This window comes from Dromiciops gliroides, chromosome 3 (assembly GCF_019393635.1).
Source record: "Dromiciops gliroides isolate mDroGli1 chromosome 3, mDroGli1.pri, whole genome shotgun sequence".
NCBI classification, from domain to species: Eukaryota; Metazoa; Chordata; class Mammalia; order Microbiotheria; family Microbiotheriidae; genus Dromiciops; species Dromiciops gliroides.
Genome location: NC_057863.1, coordinates 297317001 through 297344694, shown reverse-complemented (window position 1 = coordinate 297344694; position 27694 = coordinate 297317001). Strand labels below are relative to the sequence as shown.

The following is a 27694-nucleotide window of genomic DNA, read 5'->3' as shown; positions in this document are numbered from 1 at the left end:
CCCTTTAGGCATTGTTCCAAATCGCTCCTTTGGGGGGGGGGGAATGAGGGTTAAATGACTTGCCCAGGGTCATACAGCTAGTAAGTGTCATGTGTCTAAGGCCGGATTTGAACTGAGGTCCTCCTGAATCCAGAGCTGGTGCTTTATCCACTGTGCCACCTAGCTGCCTCCCACCCCCCCCTTCTTTAACTAATGCTTATATAACTTGCACTGCAATCCTTTTATGTGATGTTTATCTGTATCTTTTCTATGTCTGCCATAGAAGACCACCCAATTAATTTGATATGTTTTTAATAACTAGTGTTACATTTAGAGTATTCATCTTTTTCCCCCTTTAGTTTTGGTACATGCATGGTTATTTCTGGTCATATATGTTCTATATGATGTCTTTTGTCCTCTTTTTGGAACATATGTAACACTGAAGATTGGAGCTTAGGTTGTTAATTTTTTTTGCCATAAAAACTTGTGAAATGGGAGAAAACAAAGTTTTCAGTTCAGGTTGATATAAATTCATTAACACTCTTTGGATCCAGTTTTTCAGTGGGCACTTAAATTTTGTGATTCAGACAGCATTTCTGTCTTCTGACCATAATGGTAAACCTTTCTGAAATCTTGAAATGCTGTGTTTTTACTGATATACTTGCCTAATAACACTGTCAAAAGAGAAAATGAATTTAGTCTGACATCACCTATTTTTCATGACTTCTTATGGTTTCTAATGGTCATCAATATCCTTTACAAGTTCTAACATTTTATAATTTGTTCTAGAATTTTGTTGGTATATAGTTAAACAAATTTATATTCTCTCACTTTTCTGAAAATTGAGACATTTGTTAGTCTTTAGTCCTGGTACCTTCTGTACTCCATGGTTCCTCAGAGGTAAACAAATAATGATGTAGCTGTTATCTATTTAAGCAACCTAGGAATTCTCTAGTTTCAAGTGACTTTAACCCATTTAATTAGAACAGCCAGATGCTTTCTTACTTGCTCACCTATCTTGGGTTTTAATTTCATCTAATTGTTTTTACTTTACCTTTTACTCTGCAATAATTTTCCTTAGTATATAAAAAACAGAAATATATGGGTAATTTGGTTTTTTTTCTGTCATCTGTTAACTTTATCATATTGATCCCAAGTGTTGGATCTTCTTTATTCCTATTCCTTTCCTCTAATGTAACTATAATGGGGTATTTTTGTAATCATTAGAATTTTTTACAAGCTTCACCTTATTTAGGGCTCTAGACTTTTTGACACTATTCTTCAAGGAGCTTGTCATTTAGAGATTTATTTTTAGTTATCCCTTGTTAAATGTTCCTAATGCCATATTTTGAACATAGACATTAATATGTCAGTGGATCCGAGATCTTAATCAGTATGGATATTCTTTCCATTAGACTCTTGACTGAATTTTTTATACATCTCCTTAGGATTTACCCAAACTCCTGGGGGGCTTCTTTTCATTCAATCTTTTTCTATTTTGTGTATCTCAGTAGAATGCTTGGGGTGTCCACTTGTTATTCTTTACTTTCAACATATAACTGGCCCACTTGTTTTTCTGACCACACATTTATTTAATGATAAGATTTATGCCATTTCCTATTTGTGCTCACTGTGTATATCTATTACCTTTTGGGTAACCCACAGCTTTGATTCCTTAGAAATTGTGATATTTACGTATTTGCAACCAGGCAGCATTGCTAAAAGAAAATTTGTATTTAAACGTTGGAAGTTTGTGCCAGGATAAATATTAAAGTCATGACATTAAGCCCTAGAACATTTCATAGATTCCTAAATTATATTCATGGTAATTCAAAAGAGCTTTAATACTAGCTGTGTGACCTTGGGCAAGTCATTTATCCCTCATTGCCCCACAAAAAAAAACCCAAAAAACAAAAGAGCTTTAAGCCATGCAACAAAAAGTAGATGAAGACTGCCTATTGTCTAGTCAAGGAGGGCAAACTGTGACCAGAAGGCCTCAGCCTACTTTTGTATGTCCTGTAAACTAAAAATGGTTTTTACATTTTAAAATACAACAAAATTTTGTTTTAAAATGTAAAGGTCATTCTTAGGGGACAGGAATGAAAGATCTAGACTATATGTAGTTGGATGGGCAACTGTTAGGCTTTGTCCACTGGGAAATATCTTGGACAGACTGGGTTTTCTTTGGAAAATTGCAAAATTCTTTTAATGGCCCCAGATTTCTTTGAACCAAAGGCCCATCCTTATAATAATTAGTATTGTTCTGGTGAAATTGTATGATTGTGAGTTATGAGATACTCTAGACTCCAAAGAACTGAAGTTAAAGATCACCCAAAGGACTACCAAGAGACACATGATAGGTTTGCACCATATTACAAACAAGTAATTATGAAGAAGTGGTGTTGAAGATGTCTAAGATATGTTTTTCCAAAAAAGATGATGAACTAGCCTTATGGCAGGAACAGAGTATTATCAGTGAAAAACCTGCATGCTCATGTTTTGTCATGAGAATTTGTGGAAGGATTATTACTATACTGGGTGAATCTGTGTTAACTTATGGGAGAACATGGAAAAGAGTCCTAGGCAAGAATGGGTGGTTTGCAGCCTGCCTAGTTGGAAAGAACACCCGCATAATTGATATCAGAGATCAATTGGAGTATCAAAATAATCTAGCTTACTAACTTTTTTTCACTTTTGAACGCAACTCATTGCCTATCTATAGTACCAGTCCGAGAGAGAGAGAGCGTGAGCGTGAGCGTGAGTGTGTGTGTGTGTGTGTGTATATACACATACACAATTAGGTGGTGCAGTGGATAGTGCTCTGGAACTGGAATCATGAAGATCTGAGTTCAAATTCAGCCTCCACTAGCTATGTGACCCTGGTCTACTCATCTGTAAAATGGGTATAATAGTAGCGCCTATCTTATAGGGTTGTTCTAAGAATCAAAGGAGATCATTGTAAAGTGCTGAACTCAGTAACTTGGCATATAGTAAATGCTGTATTATTATTATTTGTATGCATATATATTCTCAAATACATATATGTATATATAATACATACCTACGTATAATCATATATACATCACACATACATATTTAATTTATTATGGTCCTCCAACCTCATGTTAAAATCTAGACAATAGGTATTTTTTTCCATTTAGTACTTCTCTATAGGTTATTAGCCTGACCTCTTTTGAGTGATTATGTATCTATTTGAGTAGACTTTATAATATTCAGATACTTGATGAAGTCAGCTCATTATCATCCATAAAAGAGAAGCATTTGGAAAAATCTTACTACTACTCTTCTTCCATTTAGACCTGGTATACTGGGTCAGTGATAAGCCCCTTCGGCGTGCATAAATTTCGTGGTTCTATGCCTTGCTTGGTGTTGATCACAAGGCTTTTGAATAGTTGTTGCTGTGTTTGCACTTATCAAGAATTTTGTTTGAACTTAACATACACTTGAGAGACTTTGTGAGAAGAGATACTTTTAAGGCTTTACTGAATTGTTTTTTGTTATCAGTGAAGAAAAAGCCTGTGATAATCTTGTAAACTCTTTACCTTAGCTAGCTATAGAGGATAGTTGGTAAAACCTTAAGGATACCCTGGAAGTATGTAGATCAATTTGCATAAAGATGTCATAAAGTTGAGAAAGTGGACATATGAGTTGGTAGCTATTGATGTGCCCTCATTTGCCTTTGAGGGGAGTAGTTTTGTCCATGATTTTCCCCACTTTTGATATTTTTTTCTCCACGAGGTATCTTGTGAAGTTTTTCCTATTGCTTACATTGAATTGCCTCCAGTATAGATTCTAAGATGTATTTGATTTGGTTTATCTATTCTTCCTGACTTAATCTTCTTATATGCCATTTTTTATTCTTTGGATTAGATTGGGTATAGGTGTTAAGAGTCCAAATGTAGTGGTTCATTTATTATTGATGATGAAAATAATTTGTTATAAAATTGTTAATAAATTTGTTCCATTTTACATCAGTTTGCTCTTGGGGTGATGTGACTCTTTTGGAACACATGCTAGACTTTCCTTTTACTTGCTTTTACTTCCCTTGCTTTTTGCTCTTTTATGAGATTTTATTGTTTGCAACCTTTTGTCATCCTTTATTGCTTTACAAATGGATTTATGGTCTAAATCAGTTTTGCCCTTGGCTTTTAACTCTACTTGGCAAGAAGATCAAGTGTTTACTTGTTATTGCATTTCCTGAGCTCTTTTGGCTTCCTCCTTTCTTTGGTTGTTTTATACTGATTAATTATTTACAAGAAATAGTGATAATTGAGGTCATTATTTGTCTTTTTCCAGTTCCAATTTTTCATCATTGATGGATAATTTGAATAGGTAAGGTTGAAGTTGTTTTAACTATTCAGGGTGATTTCTCATCTTTAATAATATTCTTATTCATAGACTTTGATATTTGGTGCAGCTAGTGGTCCATTTGCCCACAGAAAGCTGATTCAGAAGAAAATATTAATGACATACAGATGTCAGGTAAAGGTGTGAGTCTAAAGAGGCCTTTGGCCTTTTTCATTTCCCAAGACTGAACCATATCCTTTTAAGATCTGTGCTCATCAGAAAATTCTCTTTAGAACCAAAATGTTTTAGATCCCTCTTTGGGATTTATTTATTTTATTTCATTTCATTTCATTTCATTTCATTTCATTTCATTTCATTTCATTTATTTATTTTTTGCATTTCTTAAGAGTCTTTTTACCCTTCTTGATAATAGGATCCTAGATCCACAGCTGGAAGGGACTTGAGAAGTCATGTAATCCAACTCCTTCTTTTTACAGATAAGGAAGTTGAGGTCCAGAGAAGTTAAATGACATTCCCAACATCATACAGGTAGTGTCAGAAACAGGATTTTTAAAAAACATTATTTTCTCCCACTTACATGTTTAAAATTCATTTAAAAAATTTTTGAGTACCAAATTCTCTCCCTCCTGTCTTCCCCATCACCATTCCTGAGATGATAAGCAGTTTGATATAGGATATACACGTGCACTCATGTAAAACATTTTTGTATTGGTCATGTTGTGACAGAAAACAGAGACCAACCCCCTTTCCCCCCCTCTTCCCCAATAAAAGAAAAGTTAAAAATCATATGCTTCAATCTGCATTTAGACTCTATCAGTTCTTTCTCTGCTTGTGTATAGCATTTTTCATCATGAGTCCTTTGGAATTATCTTGGATCATTGACTATAACTTAGTCATTCACAGTTGATCATCATATGTTATTGCTGTTAACTATGTACAGTGTTTTCCTGGTTCTGCTCACTTCATTTTGCATCAGTTCATGTAAGTCTTTCCAGGTTTTTCTGAAATCATCCTGCTCATTATTTCTTATAGCATGATAGTATTCTTCCATTACAGTCATATGTGACAACTTGTTCAGCCATTCCCAATTGACTGGCATCCCCAGAGGCAGGATTTGAATGTACTTCAGAACCACTGCTCTATGTACCATTCTGTAGGCTTTTGTTTTAGATTTGCTATCCACCAATTATAACTTATTTTTTCTCTGATATTTGTCAGTTATATTCTCCTAGATTTTAGGGTCTTTCCCATGACTGTTATAGGCTCTAAAATGATATGATCATTTTCTCCCAAGGTTATTCTTCTAGTTTACCAGTCCTTCCCTGTTATTCAGAATCAGGTTTGGAATAGCATTTTTCCTTGACACTTTTTCTACCTTTTGAAATAGGAAATTATAGTAAAACAAGTCATGAATTTATGAGATGCATGACTCTTGGCAGAAGGAGGCCTTCAGCAGATGTCCAAATATTTAAAGCTTCTCATCACAGCTATAACTTGCCTTCTTGCCAGTTCTGTAATCTGACAGGTTTATATTGCTTGTAAATTCCTTTTTTACTAATTCTTATAATCCAATTTGAGGATATTATTAAGCCGGACTGATAATTATGTTTTCTAGCCCATTTTATTTCAGTATGTAAGGGATGGTTATATTTTATCTTTAAATTACAATAATTTCTTTAGAGAAATTAAGAATAGTACTACAGGTCTATGTAGTTCACAGAATGGAAATGACATTCAGGTGCTCTCAAATTTCTAAACACTAAAAGTATTTGCCTTTGAGTAAATGACTAAATTTGGGGATATGTAAATTTTAATATACAAAATAATTATATATAATAGCAATGTCATCTTGTAGTTGCATAGGACTTCAATCTACATTCTCGAATTTGATAGGCAGCATGGTATAATGGATAGAGAGCTGGCCTCAAAGCCAGAAAGACCTGGGTTCAAGTCCTGTCTCTGACATAAACTAGCTATGTGACACTGGGCAAGTCTTTTTAATCTCTTAGTGCTGTAGGTATCTTTTTAAGACCAAGTTGCAGAAGAAGTGTTGAGCTACATTAATAGGGGGAGTTTCCTCATCTAGGAGTATTGTATGTCAGTGAAATCACAGATTTATCCCTTTCTCCCTCCCTCCCTCATTTGATACCTCAAACCATGTGTGGGAGGCATAGAAGCTATTATCATTTCACAAATGAAGAAACAGGGCGAGAGACGGTACATGACTGTCAAATTGGATGGCAGAGGGGGCAGCTAGGTGGTGCAGTGGATAAAACACTGGCCCTGGATTCAGGAGTACCTGAGTTCAAATCCGGCCTCAGACACTTGACACTTCCTAGCTCTGTGACCCTGGGCAAGTCATTTAACCCCCATTGCCCCGCCCCCCCCCCCCCCATTGGATGGCAGAGCCTAGGACTAGAACCCAGGTCTCCAGATATTAATCCAGTAGTTTTTGCATCTCAACATGTAAATAAATGTATTTAAAACTAGAATCCTGATATTGATTTAATAAGAAAAAGGGAAAATGGACACAAATTTATTAGAAAGTATTTTACAAAAGAAATTCTAGAGAACTTAAAATACCTTCTAAATTGATGATAAAGTTAATGTTTTAGCTCATTTAAAATAATTTCTTACATTTAAGATTTCTTTTGACCTGTTCTTCAGAATGTGTTGAAGAAATTAACCAAAAGTTTCTGTCTCAGTGTATTTGAGTAGTGATGTAGTGATTAACTGTATATACCTGCAAAATTGATAGAAGAGTAGTAAAATAGTTAAGGAGTGGGCTTTCAGTTAAGAAATTAAAGAAAATTTCTTCATAGTGACAAGATCATTGAGTCTGAGAGTCAAAAGACCTAGCCTCTGTTTCTAGGTCATCTGCTTAAATTGGCTGTGTGTGACATTGGCTTATTCATTCTTATATTTAGGAGTAAGAATGGGTGTTGAGCCCATGATGAGCCCATATTTTAGTTGTTTTTTTCCAACTTAAAATTTTAGTTTCTCTCCTCTTATCCTAGTCCTTAACTATCAAAGAATATCTCCCTATTTGCTTCCTGAACCTTGTTTTTCTCAAAGGATCCCTTCCTTTTCAAAAGGCCTTATTTATTGTCTTCCCTACTTCTCTCTTATGCTACACTTATACTATGGTTATTATACTATAATTTCAGATGTCTCTTTTTTGAACTTAAATGTATTTGTATGCCCATACATAGTACTGTAGTCCAGATCATTGTCAGAACAATAGGGAAGAAATTTGAGGGGATAAAGGGGCAAGTATGCTAGTGAAAGAAATAGAAAGGAGAAATCAGAAGAGGGTGAATGTTTTGTGAGGAAGGGGGGAAAATGAATGTATGGTGAAGGAGAAAGGAAACATGTTTCACAGATAGAATTTTATGGTATCTATTTTTTATGGTATCTATTATAATTTTTTAATTTTATAGTCATCTGTAAATATTTAGATGACATTACTAGTTATATACTGTTTAAACTTTTTATCCTTGTATTTCCAGAAGTTTTTTTCCCTCTGAATATATTTTCTTATTGCCTTTGGTCATTAGTTTCCCTAGAACATTTTTTCAAATATTATTTGAATGTTTTGTATGACTTCATATGTGTAATAGGTATTATATGTTTATCCTTCTCAATGGATGGTAATGGGGAGGGAGAGAATTTTGAACTGAAAATTTTTTTTAAATTAATTGAAAAAACAAATATTAATTTGCCTTGTGATGGGTTAAAAAGTGATGTGTATTATAAGTTTGTATTCCCCCAACCTTCTTCCAAAAGTAGAAATAAATCACACATTTATTGCTTTAGTGTAATTCAATATAAGAGAAAACTTTGAAGACAGTAGTATTCCCTGTGGAAATTTTTTTTAAAAAAGTAATCTATCATTTGAAATGGGCTTATATGCCTGCAAGTTGTTCATTTTTGTTTTTATTTTTTTAAGGAGCTGATGCTACACACATGGATGGTGATCAGATTGTTGTGGAAGTACAAGAAACTGTTTTTGTTTCAGATGTGGTGGATTCAGACATAACTGTGCATAACTTTGTCCCTGACGACCCAGACTCTGTAGTAATCCAAGATGTTATTGAGGACGTTGTTATAGAGGATGTTCAGTGCCCAGATATCATGGAAGAAGCAGATGTATCTGAAACAGTCATTATTCCTGAGCAAGTGCTGGACACAGATGTAACTGAAGAAGTCTCATTAGCACATTGCACTGTCCCTGATGATGTTTTAGCATCTGACATAACTACAGCTACTATGTCTATACCAGAACACGTATTGACAAGTGACTCTATGCATGTACCTGATGTTGGACATGTGGAACATGTTGTTCATGACAATGTTGTAGAAGCAGAAATTGTCACAGATCCTCTGACAACTGATGTAGTTTCAGAAGAAGTATTGGTAGCAGACTGTGCCTCAGAAGCTGTTATAGATGCCAATGGAATCCCTGTGGAACAACAAGATGATGATAAAAGCAACTGTGAGGATTACCTTATGATTTCCTGTAAGTTTTGGGGTAAAGCTCTATTGTCAAAGATATATTTTGAAAGATATCTTCTCTAAATGATATCAGGGATGATATTTACTTTACTTGAACCTTCTATAAAATTAAAGTAAATCTCATAAACCCACCTGTATTTGTGTTTTAGTTGGATCCTATTAAGTTAGAACCTTAAGAAAATTAAGGTGCTTAAAGGCATTGCTTATAGGTATTGTTGCCGTATGAAGATAGACTAAAAAGATTAGCACTTTTTAGTTCAGAAAGATTGACATCAAAAAGGAATTTAATGGATTCCTTAAATCATGAAGAGTAGTTGAAGCTGGACCGCCTAATCTTGATAAACTAGAACTAGAGGGCAGTGCCTGAAATGTCAAATGGAGTAATTTGGGAGGAATAAAAGGAATGTACCATACAACAGATAAGAGGTGAGTACAGAGAAAAGTATAAGCATCTTCAAAATGGTTTGGATAAATTGGTGACCGAATGAAACTAGGATATTTTGTTACTTTCTTATCTTTCCAGCTTGACAGGCAACTATGCCTTTGAACAAAATGTTTCTTAGTCCTGCTGTCAGAAACAGAATTTAAGATTGGATGTATCATAGTTCTAATCATTGTTTGAAAATTTTGATGGTTTTAGGATGAATTTCCATAGGAAATGATTGGAAACAATTTGCTTCTCTAAAGTCATATGTGATTGTCTTTTAAACACTTAGCATTGTTTTTTTTTAATCATAAAAGTATTTTATTATTTTCCAGTTACATGTAAAGATAGTTTTCAACAATTGTTTTAATAGGATTTTTAGTTCCAAATTTTTCTCCCACCCTTCCTCCCCCCCCCCCAAGATGGAAAGCAATCTGATATAGGTTATATAATATAATATATAGGGAACCTATAAAATTTATGGGGTATACGTTCAATGTAATTTTGCAAACATTGTCTTTATTTTGTGTAAAAGTGTTTGTTAGATGCTAAGGAAGATGATTGATAAAGTATGATTCCTCACCTTTTGGAATTTGCAAGGGAGAGGAGACAGAAAAATAATGATGGTACCTCCCAACCCCCCAAATTACACTCAGTTTGTAAAAGGTACAAATAAAACTTTATGACAGTTCTAAGCACAAAGTTATTTTTAACTGGGGAGGATCAGGAAAAGTTTTGTGGAGGAAAGAGGGGTAATTTGAGCTGGTTCTTCAAGGATGGATAGACTTTCAATAGGCAGAGATAGAGGAGGTAGAAATTCCAAGGAAGGTAGGGTGTGAGCAAAGGAATGGAAGTAGGAAAGTGACAGACATGTTCAAGTAACAGTGATTAGTCCAGTTTAGTTGAACATAGAGTAAATGAAGGAGAGAAATAGGGAATAGGGCTAAGAAGGATGGTTTGGAACCAGGACTTCTAATGACCAGAGGTTGTACTCTTTTGGGCTGGCAAGAGAATCTTGGAAGGATTTTGACTGAAAGTGCCATGAACAGATCTATATTTAGGAGATTAATTTGGCACTAGTATATAAAATATATTCAATAGGGAGAGGGACCAGAGGCTGGGAGATCAAAAGACACTAGGAATATAGCAAATACTGTAATCAAGGTAATAAAGAGTAACAGGGACCTGATATGTGGGAGCCCAGTTGGGAAAGGAGTTCCTCTAGTATTCTTGGCCAGTACTGAATGCCTCTTCTTCCCTATCTCAAAGAAAACAAAAACCAAAACCCAAATCTATTTTTCTCAGGGTTACAGTACTTGTAATCAGCATTTTAAAAATAGCATATAGCCTAACACCAACCACCCCCACCTTTCACATCTTTTCTGGGGGCTCATGAAAAACAAAATCTTTACTTGGGGAGGGGCTGGTACAGTGAATCATTTGTTTTGATCTTTATTACAGGGTCACATAGCTAGTAAGTGTCAAGTGTCTGAGGTTGGATTTGAACTCAGGTCCTCCTGAATCCAGAGCCAGTGCTTTATCCACTGTGCCGCCTCGCTGCCCCCATTCTTTTTTATTAACATTTTTACTTAGCTTTCTTTTAGGCCCTGGGTCTAATTTAAAGAAGCCTCACCCCCCCCCCACCTCCCCCCTGCCCCGAGGAAATAAATATTAAAGAAGGAATGGCCCTTTTTGTTTAAAAAAAACAACCCACAAAACCCCTAACTAGTCTAAAACCTTCAGAGTGAAAGTTTCCATAATCTAGCTGTTAGTAATGATATTTAACATTTATATACATTTTAATTTTTGTAAATATTTTGCACATATTATGTCATTTGGTCCTCAGAGTAACCTGATGAGCTAAATGCTATTATCTCCATATTACAGATGAAGAATTGGATTGAGAAGAGATTACATTACTTCCCTAGGGTTACACAGCTAATAAATATCTGAGGAGAGAATTGAACCCAAGTCTTCCTGCTTCCCAGTCTAGTCTCTACTATGCCACACTGCCTCCCTTCCATATAGTATATTTTAAAATGAGCAATTTGAAAATAAAATTACTTCCTTTGTAATTTGAACTGAAATCCCAACAAATACTAAGTTACTTTCCTATAAGAATTTGTGCTGGTGTCGATGATTAAGACATTCATTGTCCTCTAATGTAAATATACACCAACATCAGTTCCACATTTGATAAACATTAAGAAAAACCATTAACATGGTTCCATTAATTTTTTAAAAAACTGATTCTGTGATGGTGGTTTTGGGGTACCAGATTTATTTTCTATTTTCTTTTTTTTATTAAGTACTTTTGTTTTGTTTAGTGAGGCAATTGGGGTTAAGTGACTTGCCCAGGGTCACACAGCTAGTAAGTATTAAGTGTCTGAGGCCGGATTTGAACTCAGGTACTCCTGACTCCAGGGCCTGTGCTCTATCCACTGCACCACCTAGCCACCCCCTATTAAGTACTTTTTATGTGCCAGGTACTGGAGATACAGGACAAAAATGAAACAGCCCTTGCTCTCAAAGAGCTTACATTCTATCAATGATTTGGGTAGCTTTGGAATTGTCAGCAATATCTGATTACAAATTGAGCATTAGTACCAAAGGAAAAATATAATGGGCTAAGTGTAAAGGACTGAGATATTAGAAAAGTGTCTAAGGATCCTTGGATGGAAAGGTGCCAATTACCAACATTTTCCATGGAAAAAGTATGGTTTTATTTTCTCTGGCTTTGGCGGTCATTACATTCTTTCTTCCCCACCGATTAATTATGTATATGTATTCTAGAATAAACTTCTGTATCCTCTCTGAATTCAACCAGTTGTTGTGCCATCGCTGATGAAATACCTAGCAGCTTCTAATTTTCCTAGTTACACGAAAGATTGAAAGATTGTTGCCATGTGGCTATTATACTTGAAAAAACTTCCAGAGGGCACTACTATTTTTTCTGGTTTTGTTGCTTACTTTGTTACTCAGTACCTTATGTATAGTATTCTACATAATTAAGTGTAAGTAATGATAAATACTTTGTGTATTTGTTTTTAGACTATAGGATTTTCCTGGTTCGGTCTGGTACGTTGTTTAATTTCAGTCTGTTGGTGCTAACTCAACTCTATAGAGCTGTCCACAATCCAGGATTTGCAAATTAATTCTCATAAACTGCAGTGTTGAAAGAGTTTTCCATGTTCTAACCGTAATTCTAATCATTGAACAGGCTGAAGGATTGAACTAAAACTGAATATATGTTTAGTTCTAAAAATAAAAAGAACCAGAAATGACAAAACAACATCTATGTAAAGTAGAAAACAAATACACCCAATTCTGTATTCTAATCTCAGTGTTTATTTAGACATAATATTATATAGTTTGTCATCAAGATGTCAGAATGATTTAATTCTGAATTGTTTTTTTATTACTTATTATTGGCTCTTTGCTGCTTCTGTTTAGTCTTCATTTTTCACTTAGCACGTATCATTGTACCTGGCACATAGTAGGTGCTTGATAAATGCTGATTGATTGATTCATTCCTGAAGGCAAATTAATAGTCAGCTTAGTATGTACATTCATATAACATTAACATTCCAGTTCTGAGTATTTAGATTTTGTATGTATGTATGTATGTATGTATGTATGTATGTATGTATGTATGTATGTATGTATGTACACACATATAAATATATAAAAAGAATATATATGCATACATATACACACATATAAATAAATAAAATAGTGCGAATATAAACATCTTTGTACAATTTTTTTCCTTTTATTTTCTTGGAATGTTATCCCCAAAGTGACATTACCAAGTCAGAGGGCATAATTTTTTTTTTTAAGTGAGGCAATCGGGGTTAAGTGACTTGCCCAGGGTCACTCTTTTTACCCTTTAGCAGGATGTATTCCAAAGAATTTTTATTAGTGCTGTGTCATCAACAGTGTAGAAGTCTTTCTTTCCACAACCTCATCATTATTGTGCTTTTTCATTTTCATTTATTTTTGTTATTTTAGTGGGTATGATGGTACTTTTAATATGCTTTTTAAAATTATTATTTAGAACCATTTCTTAGTATTTGTATTTCTTTCATATGATCATTATTTTGCCTTATGAAGATTATCTATCAGTCAGTTGCCTATTTATTTTGGGGATCAGAATCCTATCTATACTTTTAATTGTGACTATATACATATATTCCTATTTAAAATTTTTGTTTTGCTGTGCAGAAATGTTTTATCTTTATGCATTATTAACTGTGCTCCTTTTGCTGGTAATTTCTTCTCTTATTTCAATAGACATCTCCTCATAAAATTGGAAAATGTACATTATTAATCTTTAAGTGGTTTGTTTTTTAAAATTTAAATTCTTAATCTAGCTGTAGTTATGTATTTCTTTTCTTATATATATGTATATATCCAGTTTTTCCAGTAGTATCTATGAATTAATTATTCCTTTCCTTATTGTTTTATTTTTTAATTTTTTTGCGGGGCAGTGAGGGTTAAGTGACTTGCCCAGGGTCACACAGCCACCTAGCTGCCCCCCTCATTGTTTTATTTTACTTGGTTTGCCTTTAAACTCTAAAATAGGTTTGGATCTATTTTTGACATCTTTTCTTTTATTTCACTGGTTTACTTATCCTTAATCTTTTACCAAATATTTCTTACTAATTGCTTTGTAGTATTTTGGAAGGACAATTTTCTTGATGCTACCTTTTACATTTATATATGTATGTATATATACATACATAGTCCTTTATTGGTGTGGGTACTTTAATTATTGATGCAGATTGCAATCTCTTTCTACAATTCATTGTGTAGTCTTCAGGAGTTGTATCCTGAGAAATTTCCTCAACTTGCAAGAAATATGTGGATGAACCTTTCCAAACTTGTCTGTCCTTGGATGATAGACATAACCTTCCATTTCCATGACCAATATTTAAAGGCTTTTCATCTGGGTAATACTTGACCAGAGATTTGCTAATACATTACTTTCTTTTTTTCTTTCTTTTTTTTTTTTAGTGAGGCAATTGGGGTTAAGTGACTTGCCCAGGGTCACATAGCTAGTAAGTGTCAAGTGTCTGAGGCCGGATTTGAACTCAGGTACTCCTGACTCCAGGGCCAGTGCTCTATCCACTGCATCACCTAGCTGCCCCTAATACATTACTTTCAAGGACTTTTTTGTTGTTCAGTCATTTCCGACTCTTTGTCACCCCATTTGCGGTTTTCTTGGGAAAGATACTGGAATGAGTTTGCCATTTCCTTCTTCAGCTCATTTTGCAGATGAGGAAACTGAGGCAATGGGATTAATTGTTTTGCCCAGGATCACAGAGCTAGTAAGTGTCTGAAGCTGGATTTGAACTCAAGTTTTCCTGATTACATGCCTGGCACTCTATCCACTATTCCACCTACCTGCCCTTCAAGGACCTAGGTTCACCTCATTGTCATAATGAGGACTCAAAATACTATGCTTATGGAAAATATGTGTAAATGTGCCCCCACGTGCTTTTGATGTTCCTAACCAATTGTTTGAATAAAACTAGCTTCATCTTGCTTTTCATGATGGGAAATGAGGGTCATTTTCATTTTGATTGGCAGTAGCATCCTGGAATAAGCACAGGATTCCCCCCGCTCGCCCTTTTTTCCTTTTCAGGGCAATGAGGGTTAAGTGACTTGCCCAGGGTCACACAGCTAGTAAGTGTCAAGTGTCTGAGGTCAGATTTGACCTCGGGTCCTCTTGAATCCAGTGCTGGTGCTTTATCCACTGTGCCACCTAGCTGCCCCAAGCATAGGATTTTCATGGATTTCTTTAGTCATTCAGACTTGCTTAATAAATTCTAGGACTACTGATTCATTCAATAAACAGTTAACTGTGTACCTTCTCTGTGCTAAAGGTTATGTTAGTGCTATAAATGGATACAAGGATAGAAAATGTTGATTAAAATAGCATATAACCAAGTTATAGCTTTAAATCTGTGATCCTTGCTAGTACCTTAAGGTTTAACAATGTGCCTTAACATGTTATTTCATTTAATTCTCACTAAATCTTTGAGGAAGGTGTGGAGCTGCTGTTATTCTCTTTTTACCAAAAAGAAACTTGAAATGTCAGAGATGTATGAAAATAGGGAATCAAACCCAGATTTTCTGACACTAAGTCCAAAAGGCTTGCTTTGTCTTTATACATTTAATAATTCTTTTTATTTTGATGTAAGACACTTAAATCAAGAAATACAGAAACAATATCCCCTACCCCCTTTACAAAACACTTTCCCTGAAATAGTTAAGCAGAATCACCTAATGGCAGGGTTGTGACTAATGTGTATTGGTTGTTGATTATTGTTAACAAAAAGGAAAGATGTTGTGCCTTAACATTTGTAGCATGATGCCTACCATGTCCATTGTATTTGACCCAAGGTTTAGCTATCTTTTGCTGTTCATTTGATTGACAGTGTTGTAGTTGCATATATTGTTATTTTGGTTCTGCTTTTTTCATGCTTTGAGTCAGTTCACAAAAGTTTCAGGGTCTTTTTTCTTCACCATGTAGTTATTGTGTTCATGGTATATTCCTTAAAATCGGTCTCACAACAAAATTACTTTTGTTTTGCATTGCCACTTAAAACTATCAATTTAGGATTAGTATTGTTTTGTATTTGGTATAAAACTCTTAATAAGAATCTTAGCAGTGATAGACAGTGGTGAAATAATATAGTATATAAAGTAGACATTGTATTAGCAATGCCCAGGAGCTTTATAACTGATGTTTTTCCAAACATTTAAAAAATTTCTTATTGCCTTACCTTGACTGTTTCTCTTCACCAGGAAGTTTCATCTGTGCTTAAGATGAACTCTTCTTACTCAATGCCATGGTCTACATAGACAGACAGACAGACACACACACACACACACACACACACACACACATATAATATATATACTGTAAGGTATCTATAAATCTTTTGTTTGAGGTCACATGGATAATTCAGTGTCTTTTTTGGCCTTTGCATTTTCCATGTGTGTTTGTTCTATAACTTGATCAATAATTTGTACATTGCTTAAGAGAAGAGGCTGTCTTTAAATTCTTATGATTATATTTTTATTATAACCTTAATTAGACTTGAACATTTCAATATGTAAAGTACAAAAAAGAGGATTGTATATGAAACTGAACTTTTATTTTTGTAGTTCTTTTAAACAATAGCAAAAAAAACCCACCCAAAAACCAGAACACAACCGTCCCTCCTCAATTTGTGACTCCTTCAAAACTTTCTCTGCTCACTTCGGTGTATTTAAAAATATTTTTTGGTTTATTTATTATTTTTTCAATCCTTCATAGTGTTTAGTGCAAAATATGTGCTCGTTACATATTTGTTAAATAAATCTCATCCTCGAATTTCTGTAGAAATTGATCTCTTGCTTCTGTAACAAAAAGCTACGAGGGACTGACAGATACATTTCTCTCATTCCTGCAACTAATACCTTGAGGGTCCTGTCAAAAAAAAAGTTCTAGTGGTGGTTTTTCATGCTTCCTGTGTTTCTTATGTTTCACTGGAGTTACCCACTTAGGAAATAATACTGCATGATTTTAGATTGCTATTGAGTTGTCACAAAGTCCTTGAATGAATCTTTATTTTTTACAAGCATCATGGTGCATTTCAACGGGTTGTCACTTTGATAGTTATATTGTGGAAAAGTGAGCAGCAGATTAAAGGAACTGGCATAAACTGAGTATTATCTTCACAGCTTTAGGAGTTTTAGAATATCTGTTGATATTTAGAGCTAGGTTTATAACCATCATGTCATTTTATGGCATAGAACTATAAAATTTAGACCTAGAAGAAACCTTAGAGGTATTTTGATTCATTCCCCTGATTTTACCCATAAGGGAGCCAATGAGGAGAGGGGTAAAGATGCCTTGGAAAAAGATCATGTGGAGCTGTTTGTAGTGTTAGAGTCAGGATTTGAACCCAGACCCTTTATCTCTAAATCTAGGCTTCTTTCCACTATACCACACTATTTTTCAGTACATAGATTGTGTTCGGGGTTGTGGGCTAATGTATAGAATATGAAATTTTAGTTTAGTTTTTCAGTCTTTGAAGGTTTGGTTACTTATCTGTACAGTCATTATTATAATTACAAGTGTGAGAATCATCCTTTACTCCAAATGCTTTTACATGGTGTTTTGAATGTCTATTAAGTCTTTGTACCAAAAGTGAGAAAATAATTTCTTAGACTTCTAGTTTTCTCTGGCTCTAATTGACTATTGGACTCTAATTTGACTATCAGGAGGATTTAAGTTCATTTAGCAAATGTTTACTGAGTGCCTTCTGTATTCATCATACTTTGAAAATAGACAATTTTCATCTATTTGTATGTCAGATTAAAAAAAATCTTAGCATTGTTGAAATGTTTTGTTTATTGAAATATTAATTTCCAACTCTGTCACTCCTTCTGCCCTACCTACAGAGCCCATCCCTAGTAAGAAAGAAAAAAACATGCAGAAAAACCAACAAACATGACGGCCATGTCTGATAAGTATATGTAAAATTAAATACCCATAGCTCCCCACCTCTGCAAACAAGTGGGGCCTGGCTTGGTCATTGAAATTGCACAGCTTTTCTTCTTTTTTTTTTTTTTTCTTTTTTAATTAAGTGAGGCAATTGGGGTTAAGCGACTTGCCCAGGGTCACACAGCTAGTCAAGTGTTGAGTGTCTGAGGCTGAATTTGAACTCAGGTGCTCCCGACTCCAGGGCTGGCGCTCTGTCCATTGCACCATCTAGCTGCCCCGTCTTCTTTTCTTTTTTATTGATGTTTTTGTGGATATTGTTTTAGTTCTGCTTATTTCAGTCTGCATTGATTTCATTTAAATCTTTCATGCTTCTCTTAATTCTTCAGATTCATTGTTTCTTAAGGTGCAGTAATGTTTCACAATATTTATATTTGCTTAATGATTCCCCAGCTGAGATTCCATCTATGTTTGGTCGATTCTACTTCTGCTTATTTTAGTAACAGAAAAGGGAGAATTATCAAAAAGGAAAATAAACATTTTCAAATAAAATTTACCAGTTATCCAACCAATACCATAACGACTTTTTTAGTGCCCTTCTAATTTCCTTTTCATTATTATTTGTGCCCTTTCTAATCTTCTCTTTCCTTTCTGCCTTCTTAATTTTTTTATGCACTTATCTTCATAGCTGATTGGATAGAGTAGCAGAGGTTTTATACAGCAGCACAAAATCTGCTCCTATGTCCCTTTTTATAATAAACAGTAGCTGGTCCCTGACTGCTTCTTGTCCTTGATGCTTTCCCTGCCCCAGTTTCTATGGAAACAGATGAGCAGAGGAGTGACAACTGGAGGTTTTCTGAATAGGTGAATAGGTTTTCCATTCTGCTTCCTAGTGGCAATGGTATCACTTCTCATCATGAATCAGCTATTTTCCAAGTTATCTAGGGAAGGATGTCATGATTAAATTGCTACTTAATAAAATATTCTGGGATTTTGACAAACCTTTTTCATGACTACAGTTTCATTCTAATTTTGATTTTTTAGAAATTCAATTTCTTGTAATAATGGGAAACTATTGTCTTCAGTTTCACATTAGGAAGTTCCAGCCTGTTGAGTAGCAAGCAGGTGCTTACTTTTGTTTGCATTACTTCTAATTAATCTTTTTTAGTGTGGGTACAAATTCGATTAAGGTGCTGTTTGCATTTATTGCTAAAGTAAACATTCATGATTAGCCCTCAGCCTCAAGAAAATGTTATAGTCTTGGAAAAGATCTAAAAAAGAGCATCTTAAATGATTGAGACAAAGGGCTTACTACATGAAGAAAACTTAAAAGAATAAAATTTTAGCTTGGATAGTTGAAGGCTAAGCCAGAGATATGATCTGAAGTGTATAAAATCATAAATAGTATTGGTTAAGTGAGCAAGGGTTTATTTACCAAATCTGGTAATAAAAGTAGAATGAAGACTGACCCCCTTGAAACTCAGTCATTCACTAAATATTTACTATGTGCCAGGCAGTGTGTTGTGTTAAATGGCAAGAATAGAAAAAGAGGCAAAAGAGAATCTTGGCCCTCAGGTAGCTTACTCTCTAATGAAGCTCATTAAAGAAGTCATGTGGGGGGCAGCTAGATGGCACAGTGGATAAAGCACCGGCCCTGGATTCGGGAGGACCCGAGTTCAAATCTGGCCTCAGACACGACACTTAACTAGCTGTGTGACCCTGGGCAAGTCACTTGACCCTCATTGCCCTGAAAAAAAAAGGAGGGGAAAAAAAAGAAGTCATGTGGGCTTTAAAATAAAATTTTAATTTAAAAGCAGTTTAAGACAAATAAATGAATGCTATGTCTGTATTGAGTTAACTAGGGGAAAACTAGTATTTATTAAGGTTTTGACCCTCACCTTTAAAGGTGATGGTAAGGAAAAAAATAGACATATTTCTTCCACTATAGAGAGAGAACATTGAACTTGGATAGATCTTGGGACTCAGTATAATATTTTTTTCTCCTCTAGGCTATTGATAGATACCCCATTTCTAAAATAAGAAAAACTGTTTTAAAAGTAATTGTCAGTCTTAAAATCAGCAGACTTTTTCTTTAAAATTATTTGAGCTTCATTCCCATTGTGACCATTTTAGACTTGTTTTAGTCTTGGGCATCCTGTTGTTTTGTATTAAAAATTTTTGATAGGTGCAAGGTAAATGTATTTAGACACGTATGGCTATGACAAGGTCAAGTTAGACAATATCCCGAGATTGTAACTGTACTATTTCCAAACAGTGTACATACTGGCTGTATAACTGAATGATAGCTAAATCAGTAAGTTGGTTTAGTTTTAATTTATGATGCTAAGTTAGTGTTTTGTCATTTTGTAAGCCAAATTAATGTATTAAAGGAAGATTTTAGGCAATATTGCATTCTTTGATTCACTCAAGTCATCTGAATTTTGCCCCATTTTGTTTGTTCATTTAACAGTTCTATACAAAAGCAAATGTTTTTTCTAATGTCAGGGTCCTCCTGAAGAAAAGTTCAAGATATGTCTTGTGCTTTATTACAAATGCATATCTATATGAGAAGTTTTGCTTTTTAAAAAATATTTTACCATCAAACTATTCCTTTAAGTTGAGTTTGTGATAGAAGTCATACAGATAGGTTTAAAAAACTGAGGGTGTTTTTAAACATGATGTACCAAAAGTCTTAGTGCAGTTTCAAATTATTAGAGCTTGAAATAGTACTGAGATTTTTGGTGTATAAAATATAAACACCCCCCCCCCCCCCTCTTTTCAAAAAAAAAAAAGAAAGAATGTACTTTTTTTTTTTTGGCTGGGCAATGAAGGTTAAGTAACTTGCCCAGGGTCACACAGCTAGTAAATGTCAAGTGTCTGACGCCGGGATTTGAACTTAGGTCCTCCTGAATCCAGGGCCAGTACTTTATCACTGCATCACCTAGCTGCCTAGAAGAATGTACTCATAATAGACTCTAGGCCAGAGTGGGGAGAAATTGAATTAAATCCTGAAGGTTTATATATAAAGTTTAGAAAGAAAACAGTTTTACAGTTTCTGAATTAAGCCAGCTCATTCCCATGACTCCACAATTCTCCATCTTTCTGAATCATAGAGTCACAAATTTGGAAGAGACTTCAGAGGTCCTTTTTTTCAATCCAAGGCTTCCAATGTTGGGGAATCTCTACATTTTAAAGAATAATTAGGAAATCATTTGAAAAATTTAGCTTAAATAATTTTCATTGTTATTTAATTGTAATAGAACTTGTCTCAAATGGCCTTCCTCGGGAATCTTTTCAGTTTTGTTTTTCTGTAATTTCATCCATAAAATATAAAATTTTCTAAAATATACCTGTACCATATAATAAAGAGGATAATTTGCAGAGGTTATTTATTATAACATGCATATCTTTGACCTTTTTTCCTTGTTGCCTTGAGTGGCATTTGTACTACTTAAACGTACCACTTGCTGAACAATAATTTTGCTCTCCTTAGACCCCTCCCATTTCTCTAGCAGCTAGAGAGAATTCATGTCCTTAGAAACCAGAGACTGACCTGACAAAAAGAATATGAGTGGGGGTAAAGCGAATTAGCAAAAGGTCTACCTAGGTGGAACTCTAGTCTCTATCATCTTTTCAAACTTGTATCTTTTAGAGAATTCTTTTTAATTATTCTTCCTCACCATGACAGTCAACAATATGCATTGTTGATTGATAATTTCTACTGCCAAGTCACCATACTACCTTAAATAGAAAACTATATAATGGCATATCTTCCCTAAACAGAACTACAAACTTTTTATACAGTTAAAAAGCCATTGCCCTTGACCTTTTATTTAATGGGAAAGTTCACTCATATAGTCACTCAAATATTTTTTGAATGATTAAAGACTACATGGGTGTATGTTACTGCTAAATTCTGGCAAAAAGTGTATCATTATTGAGTAGTAAATAGTGTTAGCATATAAAAGTTTGATAAATTATTGTCATAGTTCTTTCCTAATTTGTTTATATCTTTTAACACTATATTATTGTGAAGATTTTTTTTGTTAAAAAAAACAACAGGTGAACAGAGTCTTATTTTTGGAGGCTATAAAGCAATGTGTACCGTCTACCTCCTTAGCCAAAATGTTCCTCCAGTTTTAGGAGGATAAGTTGTAATGCCTATCCCAGCCTGCATATATATTTTGAACTGTGTTTATTCTTAAACAAGTTGTAATATTTCTAGATCAGAGATTAAAATATGCATTAAACAATAAGAGAAAAATTGCCTTAGTCAGGGTAGGTCAGGTATAGTGGTTTATCTCTTGGTTTGGTAGACCAAAGAATAGTTTGTGGAAAGGCCTGTTTTATTCTTCCTGGACTCATTTTTAAAAGATTAGTGATAAGACTACTAACACTTATCATTTTTCTTTATAACCAGTTATGGATCTGTTCTGTGAATCTAGCTGGACAGGTTTTGAAGCTATTTCTATATCAAACCTGTTCCATATCTTAGGACAACTAGATCCATATGCTTTATACCAGGGCTTCTTAAACTTTTTCGACTTGCAGTCCTTTTTCGCCTGAAAAATTTTTATGCAACCCTGGGTAAATAGGTATATAAAATAGGTATATAGTCAGACATTTGCTGCCAGATTTTTCTTGTTCCCCACATTCAGTTAGGGACCCACAGTTTAAGAAGCTTTGCTTTATACCCATTGTGAGAAATAATACCTTTTATTATGTTAATTCATTTAACAGATATTTGTTAATTGCCTACTGTGTACAAAGTGGTATGGAGGGCAAAGGGGAGATGATGAAATTTAATTAAAACTTGGTTTCTGGGGCAGCTAGGTGGCGCAGTGGATAGAGCACCGGCCCTAGAGTCAGGAGTACCTGAGTTCAAATCTGGTCTCACACACTTAACACTTAACTAGGTGTGTGACCCTGGGCAAGTCACTTAACCCCAGTTGCCTCACTGAAAAAAAGAAAAAAAGAAAGATTTGGTTTCTGCCCTTCAGGGAGTTTGTGGGGTAGTGGAGAAGTAGAAATTATTACAAATTATGGTAACTACAAAACAAGATTATGTGGTCTGTGTACTAGAAAGTAACAAAAAGATGCAATGTCAGGTTGATTTTTATTGGAAAGGAAGGTTGTCACTGATAGGAAGAATCAAATAAGGTTTCACAGAGGAGGTGTTACTTGAATTGGGATTTAAAGGATGGGTAGGAATTCAACAGACAAAGGTGGGGTTGGGGGTGATGGTGATGAAAGAGAGGTATTCCAGTCATAGGAAAGAGTGTAAGCAAAGTTTGGACTATGCAGAGAATGTTTGGTGGGCAGATAGTCCATTGTGACTAGAGTGTACAGCCTTGAATAGATACCAGTCAGGGCTACAAAATCCTCATAGCCAGCTTCATGATGACAACCATAGCCTTTGGATTTTTTCATCTGACCTTAGTTTTAGGAGCCTTTCTCTTTCTACCTTCGTTTCCTCAGCTGTAAAGTGAGAGATGTAAATCAAAAGTCCTTTTCCAGCTCTAAGTCTAATTTTGTTACTACTTGCATTTTTATAGTTTACACGCTTCAATAAATGTTAACATCATTTACAGAATGCTTTTTTAAAAAAACAGCTCTATGATGGAGATAATACGATTGTTATTTACATATTACAGATGATATGTTAAGAGGTGTTAAGTGACTTGACCACAATCAAATAACTAGAAAGTATCAGAGCTAGAACTCAGACCCTCAAATCTTCTGATTTTTGAGTCAACTGATTTAACCAGTACACCAGGCTAAGGGGTTATCATTTCATTCCATAGGCAACAGGGAATAACTGAAGACTTTTCTTAGTACATAAGTGACATGATCAGGAACTCTACGTGATCATTAGTATGGCAATAAAAGATGGATTGGAAGGGGAGGAGAGTTGACAAGAAATTTGTTGGCTATTAGTGCTAACGGGAGCCACTGCTGAGGTAGGTGGTGGCAGTGAGAATGGAGAGGAGACAGAAATTTTAGTGCAGAGGTCTAATTGGCAGAACTTGGGAACTGATTATATATGTGATAAGTAAGTGGTGAAGATGGATGAGTTCCAAGAGTTTGAATGTGGAAGCATGCATAAAAATAGCAGTGCTGCAGACAGAAATAGTAAAGTCATCACCTCCATTAAGACTTCTCTGGACTTCCCCAGTTGTTGCTACTCTCTTTCCTCAGTCTTCCTTGTGTTTTACTAATTTGAATACAAGATAATCTACCTCACATTTCTAGTAGAATGTAAATTCCTTGAGCACAGTGCTTATGGGGTATCAAAAAATTGCTAAATTAAATAAAAGTTCAAAAAAGAAGAATGTTTATGTCCTTGTTTAGGGTGCCAGTAGGATGGTTAAACAGAGATGGCAATATAAGCTGTTGGCAGTGTTGCTTTGGAGCTCAGAATAAAGGTTAGTACTAAAGAGAGAACTGGGAATTAGTTCTTTACAGATGGTAGTTGAAGTGATGGTAGTGAATGTAATTTTCAAATAAGAAAGAGGTAGAGAGTAAAGAGCAAAAGATGAGAGGCTTGCTTTTTATTGGTTTAGATTGACCTCTTTAAAGCTGAGTGAAGTGCCTCCTGGTTCCAGGTAACTGGAATTTGACAAATATTGAATCTATTTTTACTATATTAATTACAGCTACTGTTTTTATAGTGTGTTAAGGTTTAGAATCTGCTTTACATATTATATTATCTTATTTAATCCTCAAGACAACCATGCTATTATTATCTCCATTTTATAGATGAAAAAACTGAGGCTAAGCAAGATTACATGACTTGCCCAGGACCAAACATCTAGTGATACCTGAGGAAGGATTTGAACTCAAACCTTTTTTTACTCTAAACCCAGCACTCTATTATATCACCCAGCTCTTTCCGTTACATTAATAATGTTCATAATTTTATTGCCTCCAGTAATAATCCAGGTCAGTTTTATCTTTTGAGAATGAAGAATCCTAATTTTTAATCTGTTGCCAGGAAAACTTCCCTTTCCCTAGACCATCTCCTTCATCATTTCAGTTTTCCTTCTTGTACTCACTCTATCACTTCTTTCAAATCCTATTTTTTGAGATATGGTAATTTATTCATTGTGGGTCATTATGAATTTGAACAAAATTTTGCAGATTTGTTTCTATTTTGTTTCCAATGTCTCTCCCAGTGATGCCCATAATTTTATTGTCTTTTAAATCTGTAGTAGCATATTGGGGTTCAAAATGTTACTGTTAGACTGATGTCTCCAGGAAAAGTTTCTTTGAGATACCATCCCTGGGTCATAGTGGATAATTAAAAGCCTAAAATTTCTAAGGTATAGCCAGGCTCTTTTTCACTAAGTATATTTGTTACTTCATATTTGGGAGGAGGGGGCAGGGCAATGAAGGTTTAAGTGACTTGCCCAGGGTCACACAGCTAGTAAGTGTGTTAAGTGTTTGAGGTTAAATCTGAACTCAGGTCCTCCTGAATCCAGGGCCAGTGCTTTATCCACTGAGCCACCGAGGTGCTCCATATAGTTTTTTTGTACTACACTCATTTGCTACCTTTTTTCTTGTCATAGAGATTTTTAAAAATCTTTCAGCTTTTTTATCTATTGGTTTAACTATTTCACTACTCAGAAGAGCTCAGACCTGTAGACTTTGGTCTGTTCACAGGGTACCCTGTCTTTCAGATTGTTTATTAAAAATGTCAAATCAAACTAGGTCTAGGAGACCTCACTGTTGATACTTCTCCTTCCACAGACATGCCCATTTTAACTCTTTATCTGTTTTCCTGTCTCTAAACCAGTTCCCTGTTAAGTGACAATAAAACAGCCCCATGTTTTGTTTTTTTTTTTCCCTAAGTCTTTGGTGTGAAACCTTGTCAAATGTACTGTAAAGATCTAAATAACTAACCTAGGGCTGGAAGGGCATTTTAGAGGCCATCTGTTCCAAGTCTCTTATTTTATAGTTAAGCATACGGGGGCCCATGAAGATTAAATAACTTATCCCACAAGTGGGAAATGTCAGAGAAGAGATTTGAACCCATATCCTCTTATGCCCAAGCCAGTACTCTTTCTACTGCCTCCTTTCTTTTTATCTTAATTTATCTCTTCAGGAGTGCTTATTGACATAATTTCCCAAATAAAGTCTATATAGACAATTTATTTTCCTTTGCTTTTAAAAATATTACTTTTTTTTTTCTACTTTGTTATTATGTCTTGGAAGGAAACTTAAAGATCAAGGTTAAGTGACTTCCCATTATCTTACATGTAGTAGTAGCAGCAGCAAATAGTCAGCTAGGTGGCTCAGTGGATGTAGTCCCAAACCTGAAGACAGGAATGCTCATGTTTCTGAGTTCAAATGTGACCCTGGGCAAGTCCCTTAACCCTGTTTACCTCAGCTTCTTCCAACTGTAAAATGAGCTGGGGAAGTAAATGCCAAACAACTCCAGTATCTTTGCCAAGAAAATCCCAAATGGAATCATGAAGAGTTGGGCACGACAGAAAAACGATTGAACAACAAAAAGTCACAGAGCTAGAATTTGAGCCCCCATTATCCAACTCCAAATTTAAATTTTCTGGCCTTTTACTAAAGTTATCTATCCCTGATCATCCTGAGTTCTCAAAGGCTGTGCTAGAATAGTGTAAGCTCTGGCAGTTTGTAAAAGATTGTAAAGTGTTTGAGTGTGGGCCTGGTGATGCACTGTATGTTTTTTGTTACAGTAACAGCCTTGATAAGTTTAATTACAGGGCAGTGAATTTTTTTGGCTAATGCAACTTTCAAATACTATATATAACATTTAAAGAAGATTTATGATTTGAGTGATTGAAGTATTACAGACACTGGTAACTGTGCTGTCAATTTATATTTATTCAGTATAACAATTTAAATTTTCATTTACCTAATTTGCCTATTAGAACTGGGTGTTTTGAAAAGATGACTATTTTTATTCGTAGTTTAAGCTGAGAAAAATTTCTCCAGTTATCCAACTATATCTTGATATCTTTGATTTTATTTTGTGTCATAGCTCCTTTTTGTTAATGGCACTGTTTTCTTTTTCCTTCTATTATCTTCTTTAATTGCTATTTTTATTCTTGACTCTAATCTCATATTGTTCTTTAAATTTTGGAATGCTTTTGGAGTAAATCTCTTTTGGATCCTATTCTTTTAAATGGAAAAGGGTACAGTAATTAATGTGACTTTATTTTAGGCATTACATTGATCAGGAGAGATCTCTTTGAAAAGCATCGTTGCCACTGGCAATCGTTATTATGTCTGTCAGCTGTTGAATTAGAATAGGTTTCTTGGAACAGATTAGTTTCCTAGGAGATTGCATCAGTGTGAATATTCAGAATTTCTTTTTTTCCCCCAGGCTTTTATTCTTGGTTTTCTTTAATTTCCATCAAAAAATTAACCTGATTAGTAAAATGAGTTATTTACTTTGGCTGGAAGCATAACATTGACTAATGATATCTTAACAGTTTTATAAACAAAGAACCAAATTTGTTTTCTGAGTTTCTTGTACTATTTATCTATTAATTTAATTCTCCTTGCTGGTAATAGGTAGAGCGGTAGGAAAGGCATGACAACTATTCAGTTAACGCCTTCCCCATTTTTGTCAGAGTTGAATTAATATTAGGAATACCTAAGCTAAGGCTTCCTGTTTTTATCTCTTGTATTAGAAACTGATTCCTAAACCTGGATAAAAGTATGACATCATCAAATGGTGAGGTATGGTTAGGTTTTTGTGATATGATCCCTTGTACTTGTACTAGCAGCTTCTGGAGAGAGAGACAGAGACAGAGACAGATGGAGGTAATTGTTAATTGCTATGAAGTATATTGCTAATATCTAAACTAATACTAACATACTTAGTAAAGTACTGTACTATTTTCTGTTGTGTAAAATGTCAGTTTTTGTCAAAGAGAATAGCAGTTGATCAAAATAATTCTTCCAAATCT

At 34.7% G+C, this 27694-nt stretch overlaps 1 protein-coding gene across 1 annotated transcript in view; it reads left to right on the top strand.

Annotated features, from left to right (window-relative positions):
* Positions 1-27694, top strand: part of ZFX (zinc finger protein X-linked) — a 71874-nt gene that overhangs the window by 21051 nt on the left and 23129 nt on the right. The window contains 1 exon segment of the mRNA XM_043994809.1: positions 8258-8827. Coding sequence (XP_043850744.1) covers positions 8258-8827 — 570 coding nt within the window.